General features: G+C 44.8%; 1 protein-coding gene and 1 long non-coding RNA gene across 5 annotated transcripts in view; one reads left to right on the forward strand and one right to left on the reverse strand.

Moving 5' to 3' along the window:
- The window catches only part of LOC121090863, a 26,988-nt gene continuing 2,779 nt past the window's right edge, over positions 1 to 24,209 (forward strand). The window contains exons 1-4 of one of the 2 annotated variants that reach the window (XR_005828754.1): positions 1 to 85; positions 2,002 to 2,092; positions 10,573 to 10,689; positions 15,497 to 17,945. This is a non-coding gene — a long non-coding RNA (uncharacterized LOC121090863). Of the gene's footprint in view, positions 86 to 2,001; positions 2,093 to 10,572; positions 10,690 to 15,496; positions 17,946 to 24,209 lie in introns of those variants that run through there. The other variant, XR_005828755.1, reaches the window with a different exon arrangement.
- The window catches only part of ALKBH1 (alkB homolog 1, histone H2A dioxygenase), a 13,563-nt gene continuing 7,694 nt past the window's right edge, over positions 18,341 to 24,209 (reverse strand). For all 3 annotated transcript variants that reach the window (XM_040599614.1, XM_040599615.1, XM_040599616.1), the window contains 3 exons: positions 20,949 to 21,039; positions 19,617 to 19,810; positions 18,341 to 19,074 (listed from right to left, as the gene is read on the reverse strand). In XM_040599614.1, the coding sequence (XP_040455548.1) occupies positions 18,651 to 19,074; positions 19,617 to 19,810; positions 20,949 to 21,039 (709 nt within the window). In that variant the 3' untranslated portion in view covers positions 18,341 to 18,650. The remainder of the gene's footprint in view (positions 19,075 to 19,616; positions 19,811 to 20,948; positions 21,040 to 24,209) is intronic.

Genomic DNA, 24,209 nt, shown 5'->3' on the forward strand with positions numbered 1-24,209 from the left:
GTAACAAGCATGGGCTGGGTGTGAGGCCTTGTTCCTTTTCATGCTGTCTGCGGGCGCTCCCATATCGTGACTGCCACTGAAGCAGGTATGGACTTGCCTGGGAAGCGTTCTTTCTTCATCTGGTTTCGGTATGCAGTGAGACAGAGCTATCAGCTAAGATAGGATGGGCTGTGCCCCCTCTCATGTCACGGGAAGGGAGCATGGGGGAGACTGGTGTTGCTAGGAAGGACCTAACGATCAAAGCAGCAAACACTCCTGTTCAGCATTTGAGTGCTTGTGCAAGTGGACTTGCTTCAGTGTGGCTGCCATTAGGAATGCTGGTGGAGAAGAGGCACAGGGACCCCTCTTGCTGCTGAGCTTTTTCTGGATAAGGAGGGGAAGGCTGTTGAAGAGATCTATGAGGAAATGAACAAATACTATAATGAAAAAAGAAAATGAGAAAGAAAAGTACTAGGGGACCACATCACGTAGAACTTTTTTTGTGGGATTTTTTCCCCTGCTGCCATAGTTGGCTGTTGGCCTTTTCCTCCTGTCTCCTCTCCCCGACCAGTTTGTGCCATGGGGTGCAGATGGTCCACCAGCCTATGCTCACAGGGTGTGTGTAGGACAACACCTTCCATTCCCTGCACACCTGCATATGGAGGAGTTTCATCTACTAATGCCTTACTTCTAGAGAGGATAAGCTGCTTCACCTGCCAGGCACGGGATCTCACTGCCATGTTATCTGCTCAATTAGAACCCAAACCCCTTCCACATGTAGGTACCTGCAAACTGGCTACCTCATCTGTCCTTAAACTCAACTAGCACAAACCCTTACAATGCAATGGTTTCAGTTTTGGTTTAGGAAACACAGGAAGAAAAAACATCAAGGTACCCACCGGTTAACTTGTGCAGGACAGAGATCTCACACAGTGGCTGCGGTGCTTCCCCTGCACATGGGACCTCCTTGTGTTGCCAGGACCTGCCCTGCCCTCGGTGTGGGGCCAGCACAACCTGGTGTTTGAGGGGCACCTGGCCAATTCTGGCACAGCACAGGGGGCAGGGAAGGCCACACTAACCCTGGAGCTGCAGTGACAGAAGAATCCAGGGTGTCTGTGGAGACAAGGCCCAGCATGGGGGTGCCATCCCAGGGTGCAGCGGCTGCCGTGGGCAGCACCAAGCACACTCCCCAGAGCTCCTGGAGTCACGTTTGCAGACAGCTCTGATACGGCTCTGTGTAACACACAAGACACCTGTGTACACAGGCAGCTGCAGCTTGTGTGTCTGGACTAAGTTGCAAAACAGAGGAGCCAAACAAATTCAGAACAGCAAATTCCAGTTCTTAGTTTCCTTTTAGATCTCAAGAATACTATTCCTGTGAGCTGGCAGAGCGAACATCCTTACTTAGCTAACTCAGTGAAGCAAAGGAACTGTATGAAAAACTAAATTTAATGACTCAAAAGGAAGAGTGAACCACAAGTAACAAGTCAGACAGGCAGGAATTGCTGCACAGCAGGCTCATCTCACCAGAGAGCTTACATCACTGATGTGAGTCAATGGATACTGTTTCTAACTGTCCGTAGGTCTGGGGATCACAGAGTAGAGTTGTGAAGTTTGGAGACAGCAAAAAGGGCAAATTCAGGAAGGAACAATTGGATAACCACTGGGACAGAGAAGCGTAGGAGAGCTGAGAGAACAAGAGCTTTCTGCACTTTTAGGAGCTAATCAGAACTCGTCACTGAGATGTGACTGAGGGGAAGAATTTCCTTCAAGAAAGGCGAGAGTTGATAACTGAGACAAACTTGGGTACATGGATGACGCCGGCTATGCAGAGAGTCTTGATGGAAGGTCTCAAGGCAGCTGTAGGCAGAAATAAACTTAAGCCTCTGACTTTTATATTTGCAGTGCAGAGACAGAATGAGCAGCGGCTCAGCCATTGTATTCAAGGCAGTTAATAGCAGGCAGGCTGCTCCGAGAGGGAAAAGTCTACATTCTTCATGTGCCTTTCCTCTTCATTTTCAGTCTCAGGTGTAGGCTGAAGTAAGCACAAAATGAGTGCTGAAGGTTTAATTAGAAAGGCTGCAGTTTGGACAGACCAGTGCAGTGCTGTGAGGTGAGTGTTGTTTCTGTTTCCCTTTCACAGTTATAGCAACCTAGTATGTAAACTGCAGGGACCGTGCTGGGAAATTACTCGGGGGAGCAGCGAGTCTTGGTTTTTAGCTTGGGCCTGATGGCAGAATGCCTTTCTGAAGCATAGGAGAAGAATTAGCAGAAGTGTGGAAAGCTCTTTGGCAACTTCTTAGCCTTTGAAGAAAGCAGATAGCTATGAGGGTGCCTCAGGAGAATTTATCAAATCCCTAGCTAAATTTTGTGGAAAGCTGGTGAGGCCTTAGCATAATTCTTAAGAGAGTGATGCTTGGAAGGTTGGCTAGTCTGGTGTAGAAATAAATGACCATCATTTGTTCTCAGCGTATCTTGATAACCTGTGAACACCCACAGCAGATTGCTTCCTTCTGGTGGAAGCAAGGGGAGGCAGGTTTATCTTTCTAAAGAACGGAGTTGGTTGGTTTAAGTTTAGCTAAGTTGAGAATTGTGCTTCTGCTCCAGGAGAGACCCTCCCTGACATTAACACTTTCTGCTGTGAATGCTACAGCTCTAGGCTTGCCACAGCTTCTGTTTCCTGGCTCGGAGGACAACGTTATTTTGGAAATAACCTCTAAAGCTATACAGTGCTGAAAAGACTCCATTCAGACTATTTTTGTCTCCTTTTTTTTTTTTTTTTTTTTTTTTCAATGAAGCCTTGACTGAACCTATCTCTGGGCACTGATTTGAACCACAGTTTGTAAACTTGATGAATTGTTTGCTGTTTGGTGTGTTTGCCTGGAGAAACCAGCCAGGCTTGCATAACTTTTTTGTGATGAGAAGAGTCAGGACAGAAGGTTTGTAACTGGAGATATATATACCAGGGACTGAAAGATGTGTGTGAATATGTCTGATGAGCCACAAGAAAAGATATGTGAGAGAGGATGGGATGATATGTCTAGAATCAGGGTGTTGGCCAGCAGAACAGGGAATTAATAACAGACTGACTTAACTTCCTGCAGTTATTGCTCCTTTTGATACATACAGCTGGCCAAAAATTTAATCCTTCATTTAGGAGAGAGGTAGATAACTGTATTTACCTTTTTTCTTAAAGTTCCAAAATATAAGGTTATGTTTTCAATGGTATGAGGGAATTGAGCAGCAGGACGCTATTTCCTTGCTTGTGGCTCTAGCCACCTTTCGGCTAGTACTGAAGAGCTGTTTTTCTCTATGTTTCAGTCAGGGCTGACTACCAAGATCGCCCTAGGTTTGTTTGAAGCCGCCTTCTCTATGCTTTGTCTGCTTTTCCTCATGTTCCCTGTCCCCGAGACTCCTGTGCAAAACACTACTCAGAAAGTCATGTTTCTGTTTGTCACACTATTCCCACCTCCCACCCTCCACTTCAAATTTCTGGATGTTTGCCTCTCCTCTGGGAAGTCACTTGGGCAGTGTTTTGGAATGGAGGCTGCTGTTTCTCTGCAATGGAGCTAGACTGTATCTTATAGCTAACTTAAGGCCGGCAGTAACATCCACTCGCTTTGACTATGTTTCAGCCAACCCATGGCCACACCTGCTTTATCTGGAGCCTGAGTTTTGGATGTATCTTTATACCATCACAGTGGAACTGTGTGGTGATGTGTCTTTTCAGGTCACTTACTGGCACTGTGGGACAAACAAGGGCTGTAGCTCCAGGAACCTCTGTATTTGCCACTGTGAGAAGCTGATATGGGTTAAAACTTTCCTAGCAAAAATGATGAGTTTGGTCCTCCTGTGCAATTCACCCTGTATCCGTGTCAGATATGTGGTTTAGTTGAGCGGGAGAGGCAGGTCTGAGAATGAATAGCTGAGGTAGACCCAGTTATTTTATCATTCTTGGCTTATGTTGGCTTGTGTAAGTGGAAGTATGGCCTGGTAGAGTCTGTGGTCAAGATACAGGAGTATTGGCAGAATGGAAGTACAGTTAGTGCGTATTTACTTGGGCAACAGTGGTTGGAAGCAAGGTAATCTCAGTAACTTCTGATCCCCTACTTGGTTCCTGTGATATGTTGTTGGTTTCATGTCCATTTGTTGGCAGTCATGCCTATTGCTGCTCAGGTTGGCGAGTGGTGAGGTAGTGTAGTAGTTTCTTTAGGTCTCAAGTTCCGTTGCTTTCTAACAGTGCTTCGTGGACCTAAACAGGCCTTGGTCCCCCAGGTTCAGGGCTCCCTAGTGGATTCATTACTAGCCCCTCCATCTCAAACACATCAGGGATTTGACCTTGCATGGTTGATGTGATAAGGCTCCTATTTAATGACTCGCTCATTTGTTTCCCTATTTCTAGCAGCGAAGAAAGTCCTGTGGCTGTAACCTATGACCAGGGTCTCTGCCTTTTCTGTCACCCATGTTGGGTGATATTGAGCCAGTAAGATAATTTCATTTGTGCCTTGCTTTCTTAGTCCATAAAATGAGAGTAGTGAGACTGTTACCCTCCCTCTCCCCTCCCCATCCAGGATGAAGTGAAAGGCTGCATCTGTGCGGTATAAACAAAACCCTAATTTACATGTAAATGCGTGTGATATCGCTGTAGCAGCAGAGTTGTACCAGTGAAGCCCTCCTTGTGTGCAGGCAGCTTATGTCAGCAGAATAGCGCTCTTTTTTGAGCAGAACTTTTCCAAGCACTATCAGCTGTATCAGCAGAAACATTGAATGCCAATATAACTGCATCCTCATTAGGATCCAGAGCCCCATGATATTTTAATTCCTAACTTCTTTTTAGGTGCTTAAATACCTTTGAGCATCTGGGCCTATGACTTTTGGCATTATGGAAGTGACCCCAAATCCTCCTCCCACCAGTACCCTGGCAAGCAGGGGTGGTCTTAATTTATCAGCTGCCGCAGAGTGCTCTGAGAAGCTCTGGTAAAGGGCACTGAGCCCAGCAGAGTGCGATCAGGCTGCTATGGCTAACTCCAGGGAGGACCACAACTGCTGCTGCTGTTTCTGACAACATTGTTGGTACTGCAGAGACTGGACAGGTTCCTTCTTATTCATTTGGTCCTTTGTGAAAAACAGAACTAAAATCAGCATTCCCTTGAAAGTGTGTCTTTGTTGATAGTTTTAATTTCATCCCTTACTGATGCTGTTACAAAGGTGGCACATGAGAAGGCAGCGTGCTGTAGAGAAGAGGAGAGATGGTGAGGACAGCACTCTAGCACCTGAGCAATGACCAAACCTTAGCCTGGAGAAGGGAGGAAGGAGCAGTTTGTTACCATTCAGGTACTAAGCACAGTTTTACAGATTCTCATTCTCGTGCCTCTTCTCTTTAGAAAAACTGGATGAAGGGGGATAGACAAATTGACAGAAGATGTTGCTAAAGGGGCTTTTTTTTTTGAATGCTCGGCTTTCTACCTGCAGAGTGAGTCAATTCAGCTTGCTGATCCAACAGAAAATTATCCTGTGGAAAATTGACTAGATTTCCTTTGGACTGGTGAACTGAACTGACTTGGTGGCTGAGGGAAGGTGGTCATAGATTAGATGTAAGGGGAAACAACCTGTTCTGTGCAGTAGCTGCTCTTGAATTACAGATCTAGTATTAGGGGTGATGGGAGCACAGAAAGAATCAGCTACCTGAAGTTCAGTCCAGAGAAAAGGGTCAGTACAGGAAAATGGAAGGCTGCTGCTGTTGGAAGAAGGGTTTGCCGGAGTCAAGAAGACGCTCAATATGAGTTATGCATCTTGCTCAACTTTATTAGTTTCTAGCACTACTTGTATAGAACCGATACACATGCATATTCGTAAAGCAGAAATATAATTGGTTAGTAGTCTCTAAATGTGCGCAGTTCTCACACCCCTAATTAGCATGACTAAAATAAGCATTCTATCCATGTAGCTAATTGTGTCGCTGTGCTTCAGCCTTGTAGTTTGTTACTCCCTATTTTCCCATACCGGTCCCTATCTTTCTCGGCCCTGCACCTGCTTTCCCAGCAGCTGTAGCTTGTTACAGCCACGGCCTGTTGGCACAACATAATTACTTGGTCTCAGGATTCAAGAATAGCTCAAGGCTACCTTTCTTGTTAACTTCAGCACAGCAACTTCAGTACCATTCTGATTACAGGCCTATTCTAATACCAGGCCTGGATTGTGCAGATCTTCAGAGATTCTAAGGCCACGCTTCTGCAGCCATTCCTTCTACATGCTGCCTCTGCTTTTGGCAAGGATGTTATTATTCGGATAGAGAAGGGAGAGGCTTTGCCATACAGGGCAATGGATTGAGGGAGAAATTGAACAGAATCCTGAACTACCCCTAACTAGGTAGATAAAAACTTTCCCTTCAAAATCTAAGGAAGTGAAAGCCATGCTTAACTTGAGGAAAGGAAAGATGTTAGAGGCTGTGCCCTACCATAGGGGAAATCTGCCCCAGGAACAGAGATGGATACTTGGCCTTCCATCCAAGAGATGGTGTGACGCCTGGGCAGGACACGTGCTGAGCGCTCAAGTTGTCTTTCCCACTCACAAGTGTGTGTGTATTGATCAGCATCAGGCAAACGGGGCGGCAAAGCTGGCTCTGTGCTCACCCCCCCAAGTGCAGGGGAGAGACGTCTCTGCCCGACAAGCATAAGCGGCAGCTACGGGAAATGGCAGAACTCACAGAAAAATCGCATTTCCAGTGAAGATGCTGCCGGCCTGAGTGGCTGCTGTATCGAGCATGGCCACAAGAGGTAAGTGTGTGTTCAGGCATTAGGTGTTTCTCCGTGCTGGAGCAAGCCCAGCTGGGTTGGTTGTGCTCTCTGCAAGCAGCTCTGCCTGGGTCACCTCCTGTGCAGGGCTTCAAGCCGGGCCTGTGCCTCTGGAGGCACCTGGGCTCAGCCACAGCCAGGCGTGCAGGTAGCGATGATGGGGATGGGAAGGTGAATTGCCATGTGTGTGTGCGCCTTTCGCTTCCTGGAGATGGGGGAGGATGAGATGTGGGACCCTGACCAGTCCTGGGTGAACAGGGACTGTCTTGTCCAGAGATGCTGGGCAGCCAGTTGGGCAAATCTCATTTCAGCTGTATCCTCGCCCACGTACATCAGATCACTGGTTGTATTAGCTGAATCATACTCTGATTAGGGCATTCAGGCTTGAGGATGGTGATGTTGAGGTGATTTTAGGAGGGGTAGGGGTCCTCAAGAGAGACCTGAGGTCTTCAAGGTGAGCTTGGAAGGTTTACAAAGAGGAGGATGAGCCCAAAAGGATATGGGCAGGCATTGCTGCCAGCTCTCTAAAGATGTTTTGCCTCTAGCACTTCTCAGAGCGTTTGTTAGGCCACATGTATAGAGCATGCAAGCTATATAGCAGTAACAAGTGGGATGTGGTTGTTAGCAACACCATCAGACTTAGGTGACTGTCACCCTCACAATATGGGCCATCCCTGACTGTCTGCTTTTGCTACATGCTAGTTAAAATTCACTACAGCACAAGGCAGAAAAGGACACTTGCACCAGATACGGGAACTTGAGGCTCCACCGAGTCTATGCCTGCTGGCTTTTGTGGGCCCTGTTAGCTGGAGCTGTCACATACGTGTGGCTGAGGGGTTTCTATTTGTCACCTGGCCTGGCTGAGGGCAGGTCTGTGCCCATCCTAGTAACACTACCTAAGGTCTCACACCAGCACCTTCTGGAAGAGCTGAGGGAACCTGATGTGACAGTGAGAGAGGTCCCCAGGCCGTGTCTGGTGGTGTAAGTGGGAGCTGAGTTTTGTCTTTTGATATGAAGTGATACCTGGCTGTTGTGTAGCAGGGGAGTCAGGGACTCAGCTCACGGCTCCTATCTACCATGCTCCTGCTATGCTATAAAATCAGTCACTGATGTTCTGGAATTCTGTTCCCCTGCTATCAGCAGGGAACAGAGCCCTCCTGCAGGGACCCACAGGGTGCTTTGAGTAGAAATGAAACCAAGACTGATTTCCTATAGTTACCTGCCAGAAAAGTGAACAGCAGGGTCCTGTCAGGAGCACCCAATGATGTGACCACCAGCTTCCCATGAGTGGCTCTGCAGAGAGGCACACAGTCATATAGATGTGCTTCTTGGGGACTTTTTATCCTCGGAGGCAGAAAGAGGAAAATGAGTGGGACAGAACTGAATTTATTCCTTGTTCATGCCACAGCATAAAACCAAAATGCATCCAAGAATAAACTGTACAAGAGCTGTAGGCAGGTGTTGTGGCAAGGCTGGGGAGACAGGACAGGTAAGTGTTTTGATGGCTGGCTGAGCATGTGTTGATCTTGTGCTTCTAAAGCATCTTATGCCTGTGCAGCAGAGGGACCTATAGCTGTAGAAGCAGGGGCTGTAAGCCTGCCTGGTTATCTACAGGCATAGGTGATATGAGTGGAGAGAGCTGGGGGAATGTGTATTGCTCAGCACATACATGTTATGTATCATATATGGGCAAGAGTGTTGCACTGCAGGGGATGTGTGTGTGTGTGGGCTCCAGGCAGGGGGTTGCTCTGCATGTGGATACCCCGGGCAGCGTGCTGCCTGTGCTGTGTGCAGGGCAGATGTGCTGGGAACGGCTGCATGTAAGGATGCAAGAGGTTACTTCGCAGTTAAATGAGGTGAAGAATTACCATGGCGACCACACTCTCCTCTCCCGGCCAGATGCCTGGCAGTAATGTTTGAGAGTTGTTCTAAAAGCCCCTAACTCACCCTCCCTGTTTTGAGAATGGGTGAGGACCATGCTGTACTCTCTCCAGACTGGGAGAGTGGTATACACTGGGATATGGTGGTGGCTTCCGCACATTCCATCTTTCAGCAGAAGGGGGCCACTGTCTGGGCACCTCCTGTGCTGGTGGCTGCTGCAGTGCAAAGACAGAGGGACTGTGGTTTGAATTACTATCGATACATTATGGTTCTTGCACTGTATATCCACACAGTGTCCTCAGGAGCAGTGAACTCTGAGTCAGCTGCCAGTTCTTAGGTACTCTACTGTGCATGTGCAGAGAGCTGTCTGTAGGAGGACCTTGCACCCATGCTGCAAGAGAGGTGGTCTGGGGAGCATCACAGTGAACAACTTCAACACTCGCACCACGAGGGGCTTGGAGCTCACCAGTAATACGTACTGCGAGACTCCAAAGATAGACAGAAGGCAGATATGCACCAGAACAGAAAGCCCCCTTGCAGCTAGTGTATTCACACTTGCTGTTAGTGCCCACACAGAGTATGTTTTCTGTTCTTAGTTGGATCAGATCATGTCCTGAGCGTTGGCCCCTGGCAAAGCAAATACAGCCGCATCCTTTGGGTACCACAGGAGTTAAGGTGTGTTCCTCGGGGACCATATTCTCTTCTTCTTCAGAGACCTTACTCCTTTCATTTTCAGAGGCCTTATTTCTTCCATCAGCTCTCTAGGTTTAGTGATCAGTGATCTGTGAGGCCATATAAATTTTATCTCTTCTGTGCTCTCAGTTAAGGCTTTGGAGAGATGCTTGCTTTGTGGTCTATGGGGAAAACTTGGAGGAGGAGAGGTTTTCTGGCCTAAAATGTTTGGAAATGCTTGGTTTGGGGAGGAACATTGCACAGACTCATATGCAAAAGCTAGAAGGAATGAACCAAGTAGATGGTCGTGCTGGGTCCTGTAGGTTGAAGTGCCACAGGAGACCAGAGAGGTGCTGTAGACCAGCAGGTACCTACCTGTGCTGCACTGGAACATTGCAGACATGCAGAATACAGCTCGAGGCAAAGGTCCGGTGTTCCTCCTTACTGATGTGCCCATTGCAGCATCTTCCCTTGAGTACTCATCTTTTCCCTTTAAGAGTTTTTTGTTTAAAGCACAGAAAAGCATGTGAGACACTGACAAACAGGTATCGTCATCTTGCAGAGGGCTGGCAAAAGAACAAATAGCTGCACTTCAGTGGAGGTGAAGCAATCTCTCCACACAGCAGAGATTTGCTAATTTGCACGGTCATGAGGTCTTATTGGAAAGATATTTTTAAATGAAAAAGCAAGGAAATGATGCAAAATGGATTTGAGCATATTCCAGGAGATAGTTAAATATTTCATAGTGAAAACTGACAATAGATCAGTCTGTGTGCTATGAACAGCTCATTGAAAAAATACATCATGGGAGGCTTCTGCTATCTATTCTTGGCTGAGCGCTGACCTTGGCTATTAGATCTCAATTAAGCAAGTATGTGACTAATGTTTCTCACTCTCCCGCTTTTCTGCTGCAGAAAATAATATTAAACAAATCAAACACTGAGTACCTGCACACTTACTCTCCGGATGAGACCCATGGTTTCTCAGTAGGTTCCATATCACCTGAAAAGACAGCATTCCTTGTGTGAATTCCAGGGAAAGGAATTATCAAAGATCTGCAGAGCCAGGGATTGCAGCCTTCAGCATTGAGCAGCCTCTGCTGTTCCAGAACTGTGTGCAGTGATGCTTGCAGCTACAGGGGAGGGTCCTGGGGGATCAGAAAGACCATGCCATATCATCACTTCTTTATGCTTGCTGACCTGGGATCCTTCTTTCCTTTAATTTCTCCCTTATCATTTTGCCCTAGGAGAAGGGAAGAAGCGCTGGTGGATTAGACAAGGATAGTAATAAGACTACGCCTTGCTATATAAGACCCCAGTGCAAGCCAGGAGATGTCTGCAGGCTGGTTCCACTTTCAGCCCAGGTAAGTGCTGAAGCAGCAAAACAGCATGCCAGACTAATCCCTCCTGGAGCACAATCACAGAAGTGGTTCAGGAAGGGCTTGGAGGAGATCATATCCCTACACTCATGTTTGACACCCAGCAGCAGCTGTCAATGGCAGGAGCAGCCGCAGAAACAGTTGTTGGAGAGGTGCGCTCCTGCTGTTGACACGTGCGGATCGGGCATTAGGAGGGGATGAAGAGGTCTCTCTGCCAGCTAATTACATGTGTTGCCTACAGTTGAGATTCAGGCAGGGAACAGGTGACATGCCAGCATCTGAGCTACAAAGACAGAGGAGGTGACAGGGAAAGGACAGATTTTTGTTGCACTTGTTCTAGCACTGCTTGGAGGCAAGAGGAAGAGGGGGGGAAATGGATTGTGGACAAGGATATGCTATCTCCAACAAACTGCTAGTCCTATGGGGAGCAAAAGAGATGCCACTTTGTCACCAGCATCGTGATGAGGATCTGATGGAGTAATGCCAGTGTGAAGAACAGAAGATAGGTCTCCTATGTGGTGGAACAAACCCCTTGCTTTAAAAGGGCCTGTGGCATGTTTTCTGCTGTCTGGGCTGAAAAGGAGCTTACCTGCACACAGCATTCATCTGGGTTTAGAATGGCTGCAGATTATTTGCAGTACTGCAGCTACAATCTTCCTGCCCCCCCATCATAGACACCTGACAGCACTTTTGGAAAGTCAGGTTTCATCACAGCAATGACGACAAGCTGACAAACTCAAACCAGTCATTACAAGATTGGTGCTGTTCTCTGACAGTCTTTTCAGGTGCTGGCTGTATTTGACAAAAGGTCAGACTGACATCTGACTTTAATCTTAGAGGAGTGCCGTCTGAAAAGCCAAGGGGGAAAAGGCCAGTGTATATGAAAGTGTGCTGCCTGGAGTGGCAGAAAGCTGTACCTAAGCTTGATCTCAGCCACTGGGACAAGGTAAGGCAATGCCAGATCAGTTCTCTCTGTTCTAGAAAAGATGAGACATGCTATGCAACAACTGGGAGTGAGAAGGGTGTTAGATCTTGGTGCTTGCCCCATATTCAGTGTGGGTTTGTTCCTTTTTTTCTCTGCCTGCATTGGCTGTGAGCAGTGACATTTTTCTTTGTCCTTGGAAGAAACTATTTCTGAACACTCTTTCTGTTACCACTACTGCTAAGAATTTCCTGATACTTCAGTCAGGTTTGCTTTGTTCAGCTCCATCCCATGATTCCTAGCTCCACAATCTCAAGATTTGCCTCAGGAGCCATCCTCTTATGAACCAGTGAGTCTTTCCAAAATTTAAATTCTGTCTGAAAACAAAGCTAACTCTGAAGCTTCAGCAACAACCAACACCTCTGCCTGGACTGATTGTTTTTAAGCAAGAACAGTGCTTTGAAAGATGAGTCTCCTTCCCAGGCTGTGCGCTCTCCTTTGGCTCCTCCATCATTTCAAAATCAATAGCTGTCTCTGATTGCCCCCCTCCCTTCCAGACCCTGCTCTTTGCTACCTCGTTTTGGTTTTAATTTGCCACAGCAAAATTGCAGTCATTTTTCCCCCATCCTAATTAAGAAACCTTTCTGTTAAGAAGGTTTTGTTTTTGTTTTCTTTCTCCTTATCTAAGCCCTTAGTGCAGAACAGAGAAGAAATGATTGGTGAGATGATCACCTCTAGAAAGCCAAGGCCTTTATTGATTCTTCTGGCCTTTCTCAGTAAATAAGAATGAGTTTTAAATTCACCTGGAAGGAAGCTAAAAGCTAATGTAAAGTGCTGACTTCCCAACATCAGACAGGAAAGAGGCAGTGTGTCTTCTAGGCTGATTCGCTTTTTACTGTCTATACATAGTCTCAACAAGAATATCTGGAGAATGTTTTGTTGTACCTCATAGAATCATTTAGGTTGGAAAAGACCTTTAAGATCATTGAGTCCAACTGTAAACCTAATATGTAAGTGTGAGCGCCACCTCACCTTACTTCTATTTGTTTCCCCATATTTTGGTGTAAACTGGCCTTGCCTCTGACCTTTCAGGGGGTAAGGATCTTGACCTACCTTTTGGAATTGCTTTGAGATCATGAAACATCTGTTTCATGAAACATTTGACAGAAAAGCTGTATTGTGGGCAGGTGGCCTCCTTCAGCCCAGCCAGCAGTACTGAGCACCCGAGTTAAGGAAATGAGCATTGAGTGATGGTGAAGGAGGGTACAACCTCGGTGCTAAGATGTGTGAGTGCAGACACAGAAAGAGAAGCTCAGGGGAAAGTCCCCTACGTGTGGGTGTTTTGTTGAAGAGGACATCAACAGCACCATAGCAGAAGGTCAGAGACGGAATAGTTCTACTGACTTGGGAAAAACGAGATGGGAAGTGCCTCCGCAAGGTTAAAGCTTTCCCTGTTCAGAGAAATAAACATCTCCTGTATTCTGCAGAGAGGAAGAGCTACTGCAGGCTTGTCCAGATTTTATCCCCTCCTTCCTTCTCCCCCCTCCCCTGGTATAGAGAAGTGGTGGATGCCTTCTGTGATGCCTATCTGAATACAAGCCCTAGCTGCAAACAAAAATCAGATCTGGCTCCCTGTTGTACTCCAGACACTTATTTACTGTCTTGGAGAGAGAAGCATTTAGCTGATTAACCTGTTTGGAGTTTCTGTGCATAGCTGGCTCCTCCTAAGAGGTGTCATACTCTTAAAATAGCAGAAACTGGATGGGGATGGTGCTCACTGGGCTAAAATTATTCTGGTATTCTGGTTTGTTCTTGTCTTGACTGGGACCCCAAGAGCAAAACCCCTCAGAGCAAGACCTGCTATAAAAGTCCAGACAAGTCTGCGTTAAGAGCATGAAAGTAGACTTTTGAGCCTGGCTTCCTAAGGGAGTAAGGTTTATTTTCTCATGGTTTGTGCACATGTGTTAAACTCTCTGTCCTCACATTTCTGTCTGGTAACTTTGAAACCTGTCGGTTTATTTCAGTTAGATTTGATAGATGGCATAAATTTCACAGCTAATTAAGTTTCTGCAAGCTTAGTAGGTAGTCAGTAGGTGGAGAGGGACCCTATAGTTCAGGAAAAGGGTGCACCGTGCTTGTATTAAACACTGGAGAGATCACATGGAAAAAATCACTTATAGATGCTCGGCTGGAAGAAAAGCTTCAGTGAGAGCTCACGATTTTTCAGGAACATAAATCCATAGGGAGCCACGGTACATTCACTCTGCACCTCACAAAACTACTGCTTTTGTTTTATTGTGATGTAGAGGGGAAGGAAAAAGTTATTTAATTTAGGAAAAACCGTAAAAATAACCCCATAGCCTAAGATCCAGTGGTTTTAAGCGAATCTGGTGGGTCTAGTGGGTTTAGGAACAAAGATTCAGTAGTCCATTGGTTGTTGGCATCCTGTTTGTAACAGAAACCAGCACTAGCAGAGAGAGCAGTGTACCACCTGAAATAGGAAAAGGTGCTGAAGAGGGCTAGAGAGCAATGTCAGGGGCCCAGGGCATGTGATCTGCGGGGAAATGTGGTTCCTGGGGTCCTTTCATGTGGCACAGAGGAGACAAAGGGGGAAGCGGGTCTAACTGTAGACTTCAATTATTTGAAGGAGAGTTACAAAGACAATGGAACCAAACTCTTGTTAGTAACAGATGGTAAAAAGGAGGCAGAGGGAATGGTTACAAGTTGTATTTTGGGAAACTCGGGCAGGACATAAGGCAAAATTTCTGCATGATGCAAGCAGAGGAGTACTGGCGCAGGTTACCAAGTGAAATGGTAGAGTCTCCATCTGTCACAGCACTCTCCAAACTACCAAGCTGCAACAAGGTCTTTTACCATCTCATACCAGCACACTCTTCCTACAGTCCCTCTGCTGCCTTCTCCTTGTCTCGCCTCATCCAGGGTGTGTGTGCCCTCTCCTCTTGCTTCTGCCTCGGCTGCTCCCTCTTCACTGCCTCTCAACCACTTAACTTGACCAGCCACAGCTGCACCTTATCTACATTGACCAACCCACCGCCCCTGAAGCCAGCCCACAGCTGTAAATCATCAACACTAATTAACCCAGCTTCATTCCTCTACACCCATCGGGGAAGGTTTCTGTCTCGCGTGGGTAGCCTTGTGGCAACAGCACTGTTCCTAGGGGGAGGGTGGACTGGCCGCTCCAGAGGTCCCTTCAACCACTGTTTTTGTGAGCCTGTGACTACAGATATCAGAAGATGATGCAAGGAAAGAGCTGTATGAGCTAAGCTGTAACTTGCACAGTGGTGACTTTCATCTCACTGCAACTTTACCAGAGCGTATGTGAAGATATTCTTAGTCAATGTTGAATTCTTTGTATAGAAAAATGGTTTTATTAAGATATTTGTGATTACCATTTGCTAAGTATAAATAGCAGAACTTATTTTGTACTGTGCTAAACTTGTGTCAGCCACATCTTGTGCCAGATCTATAGCGTTATGCTACAGATTGTTTTCAACCAGCTTTGGTTATTAGGATTTACAGAGGCATCAGCAGACTGCAGATGACTCGCATGGTTTTCTCTCAAAAGTCTCTTTTTGCATAGAGTATCCAAAAAAAGACCTTTTATATATGGGTCTTCTGAGGCCTTCAGCAACTTATTTTTCTGAATCATTGAAGTCTGCAGTCCATGTACTTCTGTTAACTTTTTGAGGTAATGTGTTCAGATCCAGGCAAGTTTTATGATTTCATCAGAACTTAAGTATGCTTAGAGTACACTGGATTATAGCTCAATTAATTTTGCATCCTAATTAAGCGGAAGACAATCCTGTCACTGACAGGTCTCTTTTCCATGTTAAATCTACCCTGCTTCAGGTGTGATGCAAAGAATGACAATAACTTACACGAATAGATGAACACAGATCCAAGCTCTTGTCTGTACTCCACAAAATGCAAGCCAGCTTCAACCTGGACCTGCAGCCATGGCAGTGAGATACTGTGCTGCTGTCTGGGTATTCCCTTTTGTTTGTACAGGTAGTTCCCTCTTCTGCACCCAGTATTCATCCCACTGTGCTTTGATTCTGATTTAGCTAGATATTTCATTTTCACTTTACTATTGATTATAAAAAAACCCCAGTAATTGTTTCAACTCTGTTGGACAGTTAGCTTTATCTATAGATCACATAATGAACAGAGTACATGTAGTAAACAACATGCTTCATTTCCAGGTGGCTTTGAATTAAATCTTCCTGTAATCAACCCATTACATTAATTTTCTTGCAGAATTGGTCCAGAGACCTCTTCTTTCCCTCCCCTCAGCTGTGCACAGCAGGACATCCTAAAAGACTGTGGCCTGTGCCATTGATGCAATTTTGTGCTTGTGGCCCTTGGACAGTGTTTTTCCTCTGGAGGAATTAAAAGCTACATACAGAGATTATCTCAGCATGTACCTATATGAACACAAGCAAATATTTGTGGTACCTACAGATACAAACATTTGATCAATACTATGAAAAATCCTGTTGCATCATCACAAACCTAAAAAGTGAGGTGCAACGTCACAGCCTGAGTGCTATATAGAGTAGGTAAATGGTTCCCTATCCTTCTGTCCTAGGAGGAACATCAGCAAGAGTGTAGGGAGCGTATCGCTGGATGCAGCCCCCTTCACAACCTCTTCCCGCAGCTGTTGCTGCCTCTTCAAAATCATGGTCCGGAAGCACCATTTGCAGAGCCCGCTGAAGTCCTGTGGTTTGCTCATTTGCACTCTGCTCTTCTGCAGTCACAGAACCAATGCTCCTGCCAGGCTGGCACTTCAGGAAATTCTCCCTTCTTATAGTGGTTTCTCTTTGTACATGGATGACGCTTTTTTTTCCTGGGTCATTTCCCATATGCCCATTTCTGGGTCATAGAATTTTTATTTTCTGGGTGCCTGATACAGAACTAGATCAGTGCTGTCTCACTCACAATTGGTGTTACAGAACAAGCTTGACTGCAAGTCAGTAACTCAGCAAATTGTCAACTCAGCTGCATCTAAACAGAAAGCTCCAATGGACTGGATACTTCCCATGACCAATTGCTGTTAGTAGTTTGCAGCATTTGCTGCAATTTTAAACTGCAAAGGATAAATAGTATGGTTTCTTGTCCTTCTTCACAGGAACAACTGAATCGTGGAATAAATGACAAGCAGTCATTTGTTATGTATTTGTAGGGAACTGATGGACTTAAATCGCAGCCTGCAACACGAGGAAACCAGCTCTAGTTTGTGACCGTCTAGATCCATGACTCTTATCTCATCTTCAGTGCTGAGTGAGCTGGCAGATTTTTGCTTCCCTCTTGAGAGCGAAGAACAGTCTGCCTTCTCACTGTCAGGAGAAGAAATATTGCTCTCCCCTTCCCCACTTACAGGTGCTACTAAGGGCGCTTTGCTGTTTTCTGAGACTTACTCAGTCAACTTGCCTTTCTGCTCATGTTGTAACCTCCCTGCATTATAGTATTCACTCTCCCAGGGCTCTCCTGTAAATACACCAGGCCTAGGACACAGAAAGGACACATTTCTGGCATAGAATAAGATATTAAAACCCACAACTGATTATTTTAGAGATTAAATTACTGGAGCTCTTTGCAGTGTTGTATAAGGAATTAATTGTGCACATACACAGATCTACCTGCTACGAAATAAGTAGACTAGGCATACTTTCCCCATGAGGAAAAGCTGCCACATACATACTTTCATACTGCAGGCAACACCTCTCTGAAACTGCCCAACAAACCCTGAACTGCCCATAAGCAAAGCAGCCCTGCGGACATATGCAGGTCTCCTCCACCCGAGCTGGCGCAGTCAGGAGATCCAAAAGAAGCCTAGAAGGGACAGTACAGGGAATGCGGCAGCATTAACAATATGCAGAAATAACTAAGAAGGAGAAAAAGAAAAGAGCCAGCCCAAACCTGATAGAGATCTTTAATTTAAAAACCGAGTCAGTTTATTCATTGGGAAAGTGCAACAAGATACCCCAGGGATAGTGCATTCCACTCCAACAATTAAAATTGCATTAAAAAGCAGATAAGAAGGTCTGAGTCTTAAAGAAAACTGGCACAAAAGCTAGTGCTTTTTTTTTGTTGTTTGTTTCAATATATTTATCTTTGGGTGACAGAGATAGTCACCAATTCATTTTTTTTTTTAGGTACTTGATTTACAACTTCATTGCTTCTACTTGCAAGTCATTCTGTTCCTTAAAGACGCTAGCTTGGGACTGGAGGACCATAATCTGCAGGCACTTAAGAGGAGGCAGTTTTGAAAGAATGGGGATAGAGGTCTGTCACGTACTTACTGTGGGCAGGAGACCCTGCTGGGAGCTACTAGATATTCCAACAAGTACATATTGTTCCCATTTGTTTCTCTCCAAAATTTGAGGTATGCAAAAAGAAGTCCTATTCCACTCAGAAAAGCAGTTTCTGCTGCAGCTGAGTGGGTGCAAGCAGGCAAAAGGAGAGCACAAGACTGTAGCAGGTGTTGCTTGAGAGAGCTGCTAGTTTCTGATCACTGAACCAGTTTTTGCTGTAGAAGTAATTCTCTTGGAAATGCTGCAGGTAGATCTCACACCCACAACAGCCTATTCTCATTCGTACTTGTTACTACACTTCAGCTGAGCTTTACAAGCCCAATAGGATTCTTTAACACACAGTAATTATGTATAAAGATACACAGCACTTTCTGCCCAATGATTTCAAAATACTTTATGAGCATCACTGAACCAAGCTTGAAATTCTCTGACATACAGGTATTTTAAAGGGAACAGAGTACAGTAAATGTCTGCAACAAAGTGGCAATAGAATTCATCTCCTGAGTCTCAGTCCTGAACTTATCCTTCTCTTACTTCTAAATCCTTTTTCTCCCCCAACCTGTTTCTTACAGTGAGAAGGACTACAGTTATTCTGTAGAAGTTTATTAATCCCAATACAGACAAGTGACTTTAATATGATTCCATATGGAGACTGCCTGTCCAGTCCATGTCAGCACGATCTACTGGTCTCAGCTATCTGTATTCGGTTTATGCCTCTTGGTTCTACTGTTCTCCTTACGGTGACTCTCTTCAGAGGGTGCTTGGCCCTTTCTGTTTGTCCCAGATTCCTCAGGAAATTTCTGACCCTCAGCCAACACCTGCCGAATAGTCATATTGATGCGGGAAGACTGCAAGTACTTGGCACACACCTGCCAATCCTCATCAGAGCTGTGCTCAACGACTGAGCCAACAGGAAGGTCTGAAGCAAGTGCCTGGTCCAGACACGAAGGCAAAGCTGTCCCTTCAGGGTTGGGGAGGACGCGGGGCACAGCATGGTAGAGCAGACGGCTGAAGCCAGACATCACCATGATATCTCCACTGTGCATGAACATGGCTGTTGGGGCCTCCTCCCGCCTCAGGCCCCCAAGCAAAAATATCGAGGATTGCCCAAAACTAGAGATGGTAAGAGGATGGAGAGAGAAGAGAAAGAAAATTCAGGTAGAGAACAATTACATGTGCAGTAAGAAAATATTAGCAGCTAAATCCCTTTATAAAAAAAAAACAAACCCAAACAAGAAAACCAGATGGACTCCTAGTAACAACTTCACAATGAGAACATGGAGAACAGACTAAGATACCTGGTTCTGGTTCAAGGTAGGCACAGTGTGAGCAGCTGTCCTGCCAGGCTTGAAACTCTGCTGAGGTATTTCATCCTTGCCTGCTAGTACCCAGCTGACACTCTGCTGCTTTAGAACAGAACTGCATTCTGTGCTAAGAGCTCTTCCACTCCAGGCGCTGCATCCATGCTATTCAAGCAGTCTTCAAAGAAAAACCTATGCCCTTGAACTACACCTTCCTACCGTTCATGTCTTCAGAGATTGAGGATTATATACTCAATTAGCAAACTACATAATACTGACTTCCTATAACCGTATGCAACCATATAATAAAGCCATCAACCCCTCCACAACACTCAAGTGCTTTCCTCAACTCACCTGAATGATAAAAGGGGCCGAGAATGGTCCAGTTCAGACTCATCCACATGAATTCCCAGTGAAGAGTCAAAATGATAATAGTTCAAGATGCCTGCTTGGGCTTGGAAACCCCGGAACCCGCAGGCTGCAGCCACTTGTTCTGACAGGAATGCAAGGTCTGAGGGGAAAGGAGTGTGGTGATTTGCTGAGTACTTCTGGAGGAAGGAGAGCGGGGAAAAAAAAAACACAAAACAAAACAAACCACACCCAGAACATCAGAGCAGCAAATACAACTGGAAACAAACATTGAAAGAGAACTCAGAAGTTTGGCTGATAGTCAGGGAGAAGGGCATCATATTCATCTGGAAAAATGACTACGACATAGGTGGACCCACAGCGCATTTACCTCCTATCATTTAATTCTGTGCCTATGCTGAGACTGCCAGAGATTCAATTAATCATGGAGTTCATCATCATATCTGGATGGCAAGCTCGAAGTCTGTAAGATTAATGCCTAAGGTTAGTACCAACATCCTGAGGATCTACTTGGTCACTGTGTAAAGCTGCCAAAGGAAAGACAGTTCTGTATCTCAACAAGGCTCTGAAACAAGCATCTTTGTTCCTTCTTTGGAAAATAAGGAACAGGAATCAATTGCAAACCTACTTTTTCTCTCTCCCATGAGTGATTCTGAGAGGACTGGAAAGCAATAACCAAGTTTTTATTAAGGCTACCCAATAATAGGCTGACCTGGTAAATATAAGGCTGCAAGCAGATTTGGTTAAGTATCTGCAACATACTGCATATTCACTGTCATCTTTTCTCAGCCTCCATCTGATTCAGTCTTATGAAAAAGTTTATTTTGGTCAGGAGCCCCAAAATAGCTGTTAGTTGGCGAGAGTGTACTATACTGGTTCAGACTCTCACGTTCAAAGTCACACCAGCAGCAGTCTCTTCCTGCTCTCGCTCACCCCTCCAAAGAGGACTAGTTTCTGAGAAGCAGCTGTCTTCAAGCATTCAAAGTCATTCTCATCTTAGGTAGTTAACACCACTTTTGTGACCATGCCTTTTGGTAGGGTAAAAATGCTCTTACTCTGAAACAGAGTCACAGGTCTAGAGCCAAGTATATGCTACCACATTACCTTTCAAAGGAAAGAATGCAGCAATGGACTTTTGCTGTTAAATGTTTCACAGTAAGCTAATGGAGATTAAAACATTCTTACAAGCATGGTTTGTTACAGCCTTTCCTCAAGGCCGTCTCATAGGATCATAAGCATTTTATTCCATGATACCCTCCTCTGCCTGCCATTCTGACTGCTTACAGCTAAGAAAAATGAAGAATTTTGTTTCAGTACCTTAGTATCCCAGTTATAATGGTAACCAAGAGTCACCCAGCGCAGCTTCTCCAATAAGCTTCTAGGCTCCCCTTTACTGGAACCTTTCCTTCTGCAAAGACAAAATGGAAAGAAATCAGATGTGTGTTAGTTTCTGAGGGGTCCTCTGGTAGTGCAGCATACAGTAATGAGATTCACTTACCCACACGACAGCCTATTAAAACCATCAATGCTAAACTTCTTTCAGTGTCATTATCTTTTTCCTCCAAAGACCTTGGAAATTTACTTCATGCAATTTGTGCAAGCTATAGGGTCTACTGCCAACTGCTGTCAGCTTGTATTTTCAACGGGGTACATAATGGGTTATCAGATGGAGACAACACAATTAACTGGTGCGGATTTAGAACTCAAAATTAAGCATGTACTATTTAAGCACCGAAAGTGAAAGAACAGAATCTATGAAGATCTAAAAGCCGCAAACAGAAGGAAAAAAACATTCTAGGCACTTAATGGAAAATGACAAGAGCCGGAAAATGCTTCACCTGACAGTGAAGCGTATCAAGCTCCGTAATACTGCAAAGGACTGTCAATTCTACTACCTGGTACTTTTACAAGGAGTCCTTTGTTCAGTAAGAAGCAAGACTGCTCTAGCTATGACCATATGTTTCTTGTAATGTCAAAAAGTCTAGACTGCAGATGTCTCCTATCCAGACTGCTCTGCAGGACAAAAAACTATTCTCAAGTGACAACCCTAATGCAAAGGGACTCAGTGGTCTGAAGCCACACACCAATTTACCATTCTTACTTGAAGGTGGCAATGGCAGGAAGAGACCTCAGGGATGGGCTTTTACTATGGCTATGGAAAAGTCCTTTAAAAGTTACCAAGAGTATTACTATAGTAAATCAGACAGAAACATGCTAGTGACAAATACAGAAAGGCACACATATATCTTCTAGTCCACTTACTCCAGCAACTTCAGCTTCTTTTCTCAAGCTAAATCATGTGTTATGGTAAATAAAGAAAGAAAAGGGAAACGCATTCAGAACACCATGATAAACAGTACCACCAGATTGTTGGTTCTGATTTATAGCCTCATTAGTTTTGTAAGACATGCTCTCTTTTACAAAACAGGATTTATATTTGTGCTGCCATGGTCAAGTCTCAGCCAAGCACCTGCATTTAATATGCATTTCTACCCAGACACACGCCTTGTTTCTGCCCTTCACCTATACTGTACTGATAGCTCCTAAGCTAAACCAGGCACAGGAGTTAAAGGCCAGTTTCTTTACCTTTAATAATTTTTCACAGCTCACTGATTATTGAGTCATCTTTCCAGTTTCCATCTTTGTCATAAGGCAATAGCAACTGCTATTACCATAATGCAGTAACACAGTAACTGCCAAATACGTGCTGCTTGGAACAATTTATGGAGCCTACAAGCAGGTAACAGCATCTAGAAGAGGGAGAGCCCACAACTCGTTCCTCTAAATCTTTCAACTGGTAGATCTGATGTTCATAATTAAACATTTTTAGCACATGCTTTTTGAAAGGGCCATTCATTTGCTACAGCGCTAGGGTGTTTGCACAACAGCAGGAACCCCAGTAGGCTCAGTAGGTCCTTATTCCCACAACTTAGTATTTTGCATGTGATTTCACATGTGATTGCTAAGGAGAGCAAAGTCTGATTATTACATATCTGAAATCAGCGAGTTCTTAGAGCTGTAGCAACAGATGCTCCTACAGGAAAGCACAGAGAAATTCTGGTATAACTAGGTTAAAAATAACAAGACTGAACAACAGGGGAGCTTTGGTGTGAAGCTCCCTTTTTTCTGTATTCACTGGTCTAGATTCACTAGATCGCATTCTATAACTGCCCCCGCCCTTTTCCTTACACACAAGAGTACATATGTATCTCCCTTGTAGGGATGCTTTACCCCCCTTTTATGCTTTTAATTGTCCCCAGCACTAAAGAAAATACTTTTTCCTCACTTTGTGGGGAAAGCATAGCATACATTTCTAGCAATTGTGTGGACTCTCCCTACTTTGTGATTCCTGCATGCTGAAAAGAGCAGATAAGCACATTTATGCGTATTCCTGATGGCTTTAAATAGCATTAAAGTCGTGTCCAATCTTGGAAGCACACCTCTTTTTAGTTAAGCACCCTATTTCTCCCCTCCCTGAAAGGTTCTCATTCCTAGAGAAGTTGGCTAGTTTGATCTGCCTAGGTAAAAGCACAAATACACCAGTTTGCTCACTTGAAGACTCAGACAAGTGCCCGTGTTTCTGCCAGCCATCACTCTTCCAAACACTGTTTTCAAGTGAACTGGATTCAGCTGCAAATTAACCTCTGTTCTGATCGTTCTCTCTGTGTGCAGGAGGTGCTGCTGGGAAAGGCCTGTCAAGCTGGAACAGTACCCCACTTTTTTCAGCTGTAGGGCACAGTTCACAATACTTTTAAAGAACAATTTTTCATCCTTGATGGAACACAAAAAAGGTGTCTGAATTTCTGTAAATAATTCTGACTGAGCCTGGAAAACACAAGTGGAGGCATAACTTCTCTCCTAGGTTCAAACACTTAGAAGTCCAAACCTTGCTCTTGCCTTTCCATATCTTGTAGATGTTAAGAGCATTTCCAAAGAAAAATCTCAACATGTCAATTTTACTGTGGTGCAAGATGAGAGTTGTAGGGAACTTTGGTCACTCAATCACTGATTTCATCAGTCAAATCGACAAGGTAATGATGAATACCCAAATGACTAAAACATTGTGTACTGTAAACAAGCATCTATCCTGTATGTATTTTTACAGGTGACCAATTAACAACAACAAAAAAGTCTTTAAAACTTGGACTTTAAAACTTTCTGCTTGACTTCAAAACTTGAGTAAATCCTCCAATAACTTTCAAATCAGGTAGAGGAAAGGCAGCTGCATCAGCCACAGAACTCTGAACCTGTGGCAATCTTACAGAGCAGATAGGATTGCCATTAAAACTGTACATTTAATTGCAACCTCAGACTGATTAAAAAAAAAAAAACCTAAACCAAACCAAATAAATACATTGGAAAATAAACCCACAGAAACTAGCCAACTTGAAAAGTTAAAAAAATAAAAGTGCAGACAGCAGCCTTTCAATTACAGTATGCTAGGTCTGACAGCTGACTGGGAAGAAGAGCTAGCATGAGCAGGATGTTTGGAAAGGATCCCTTTTTCCTCAGGAAAACTGAAGCCTAGAAGGACCTCATGGTTCCCCTCGCAGCTGAGCTTAGCAAGCTTCCAAGCAC

Source organism: Falco naumanni, chromosome 7 (genome assembly GCF_017639655.2).
Source record: "Falco naumanni isolate bFalNau1 chromosome 7, bFalNau1.pat, whole genome shotgun sequence".
Classification (NCBI taxonomy): domain Eukaryota; kingdom Metazoa; phylum Chordata; class Aves; order Falconiformes; family Falconidae; genus Falco; species Falco naumanni.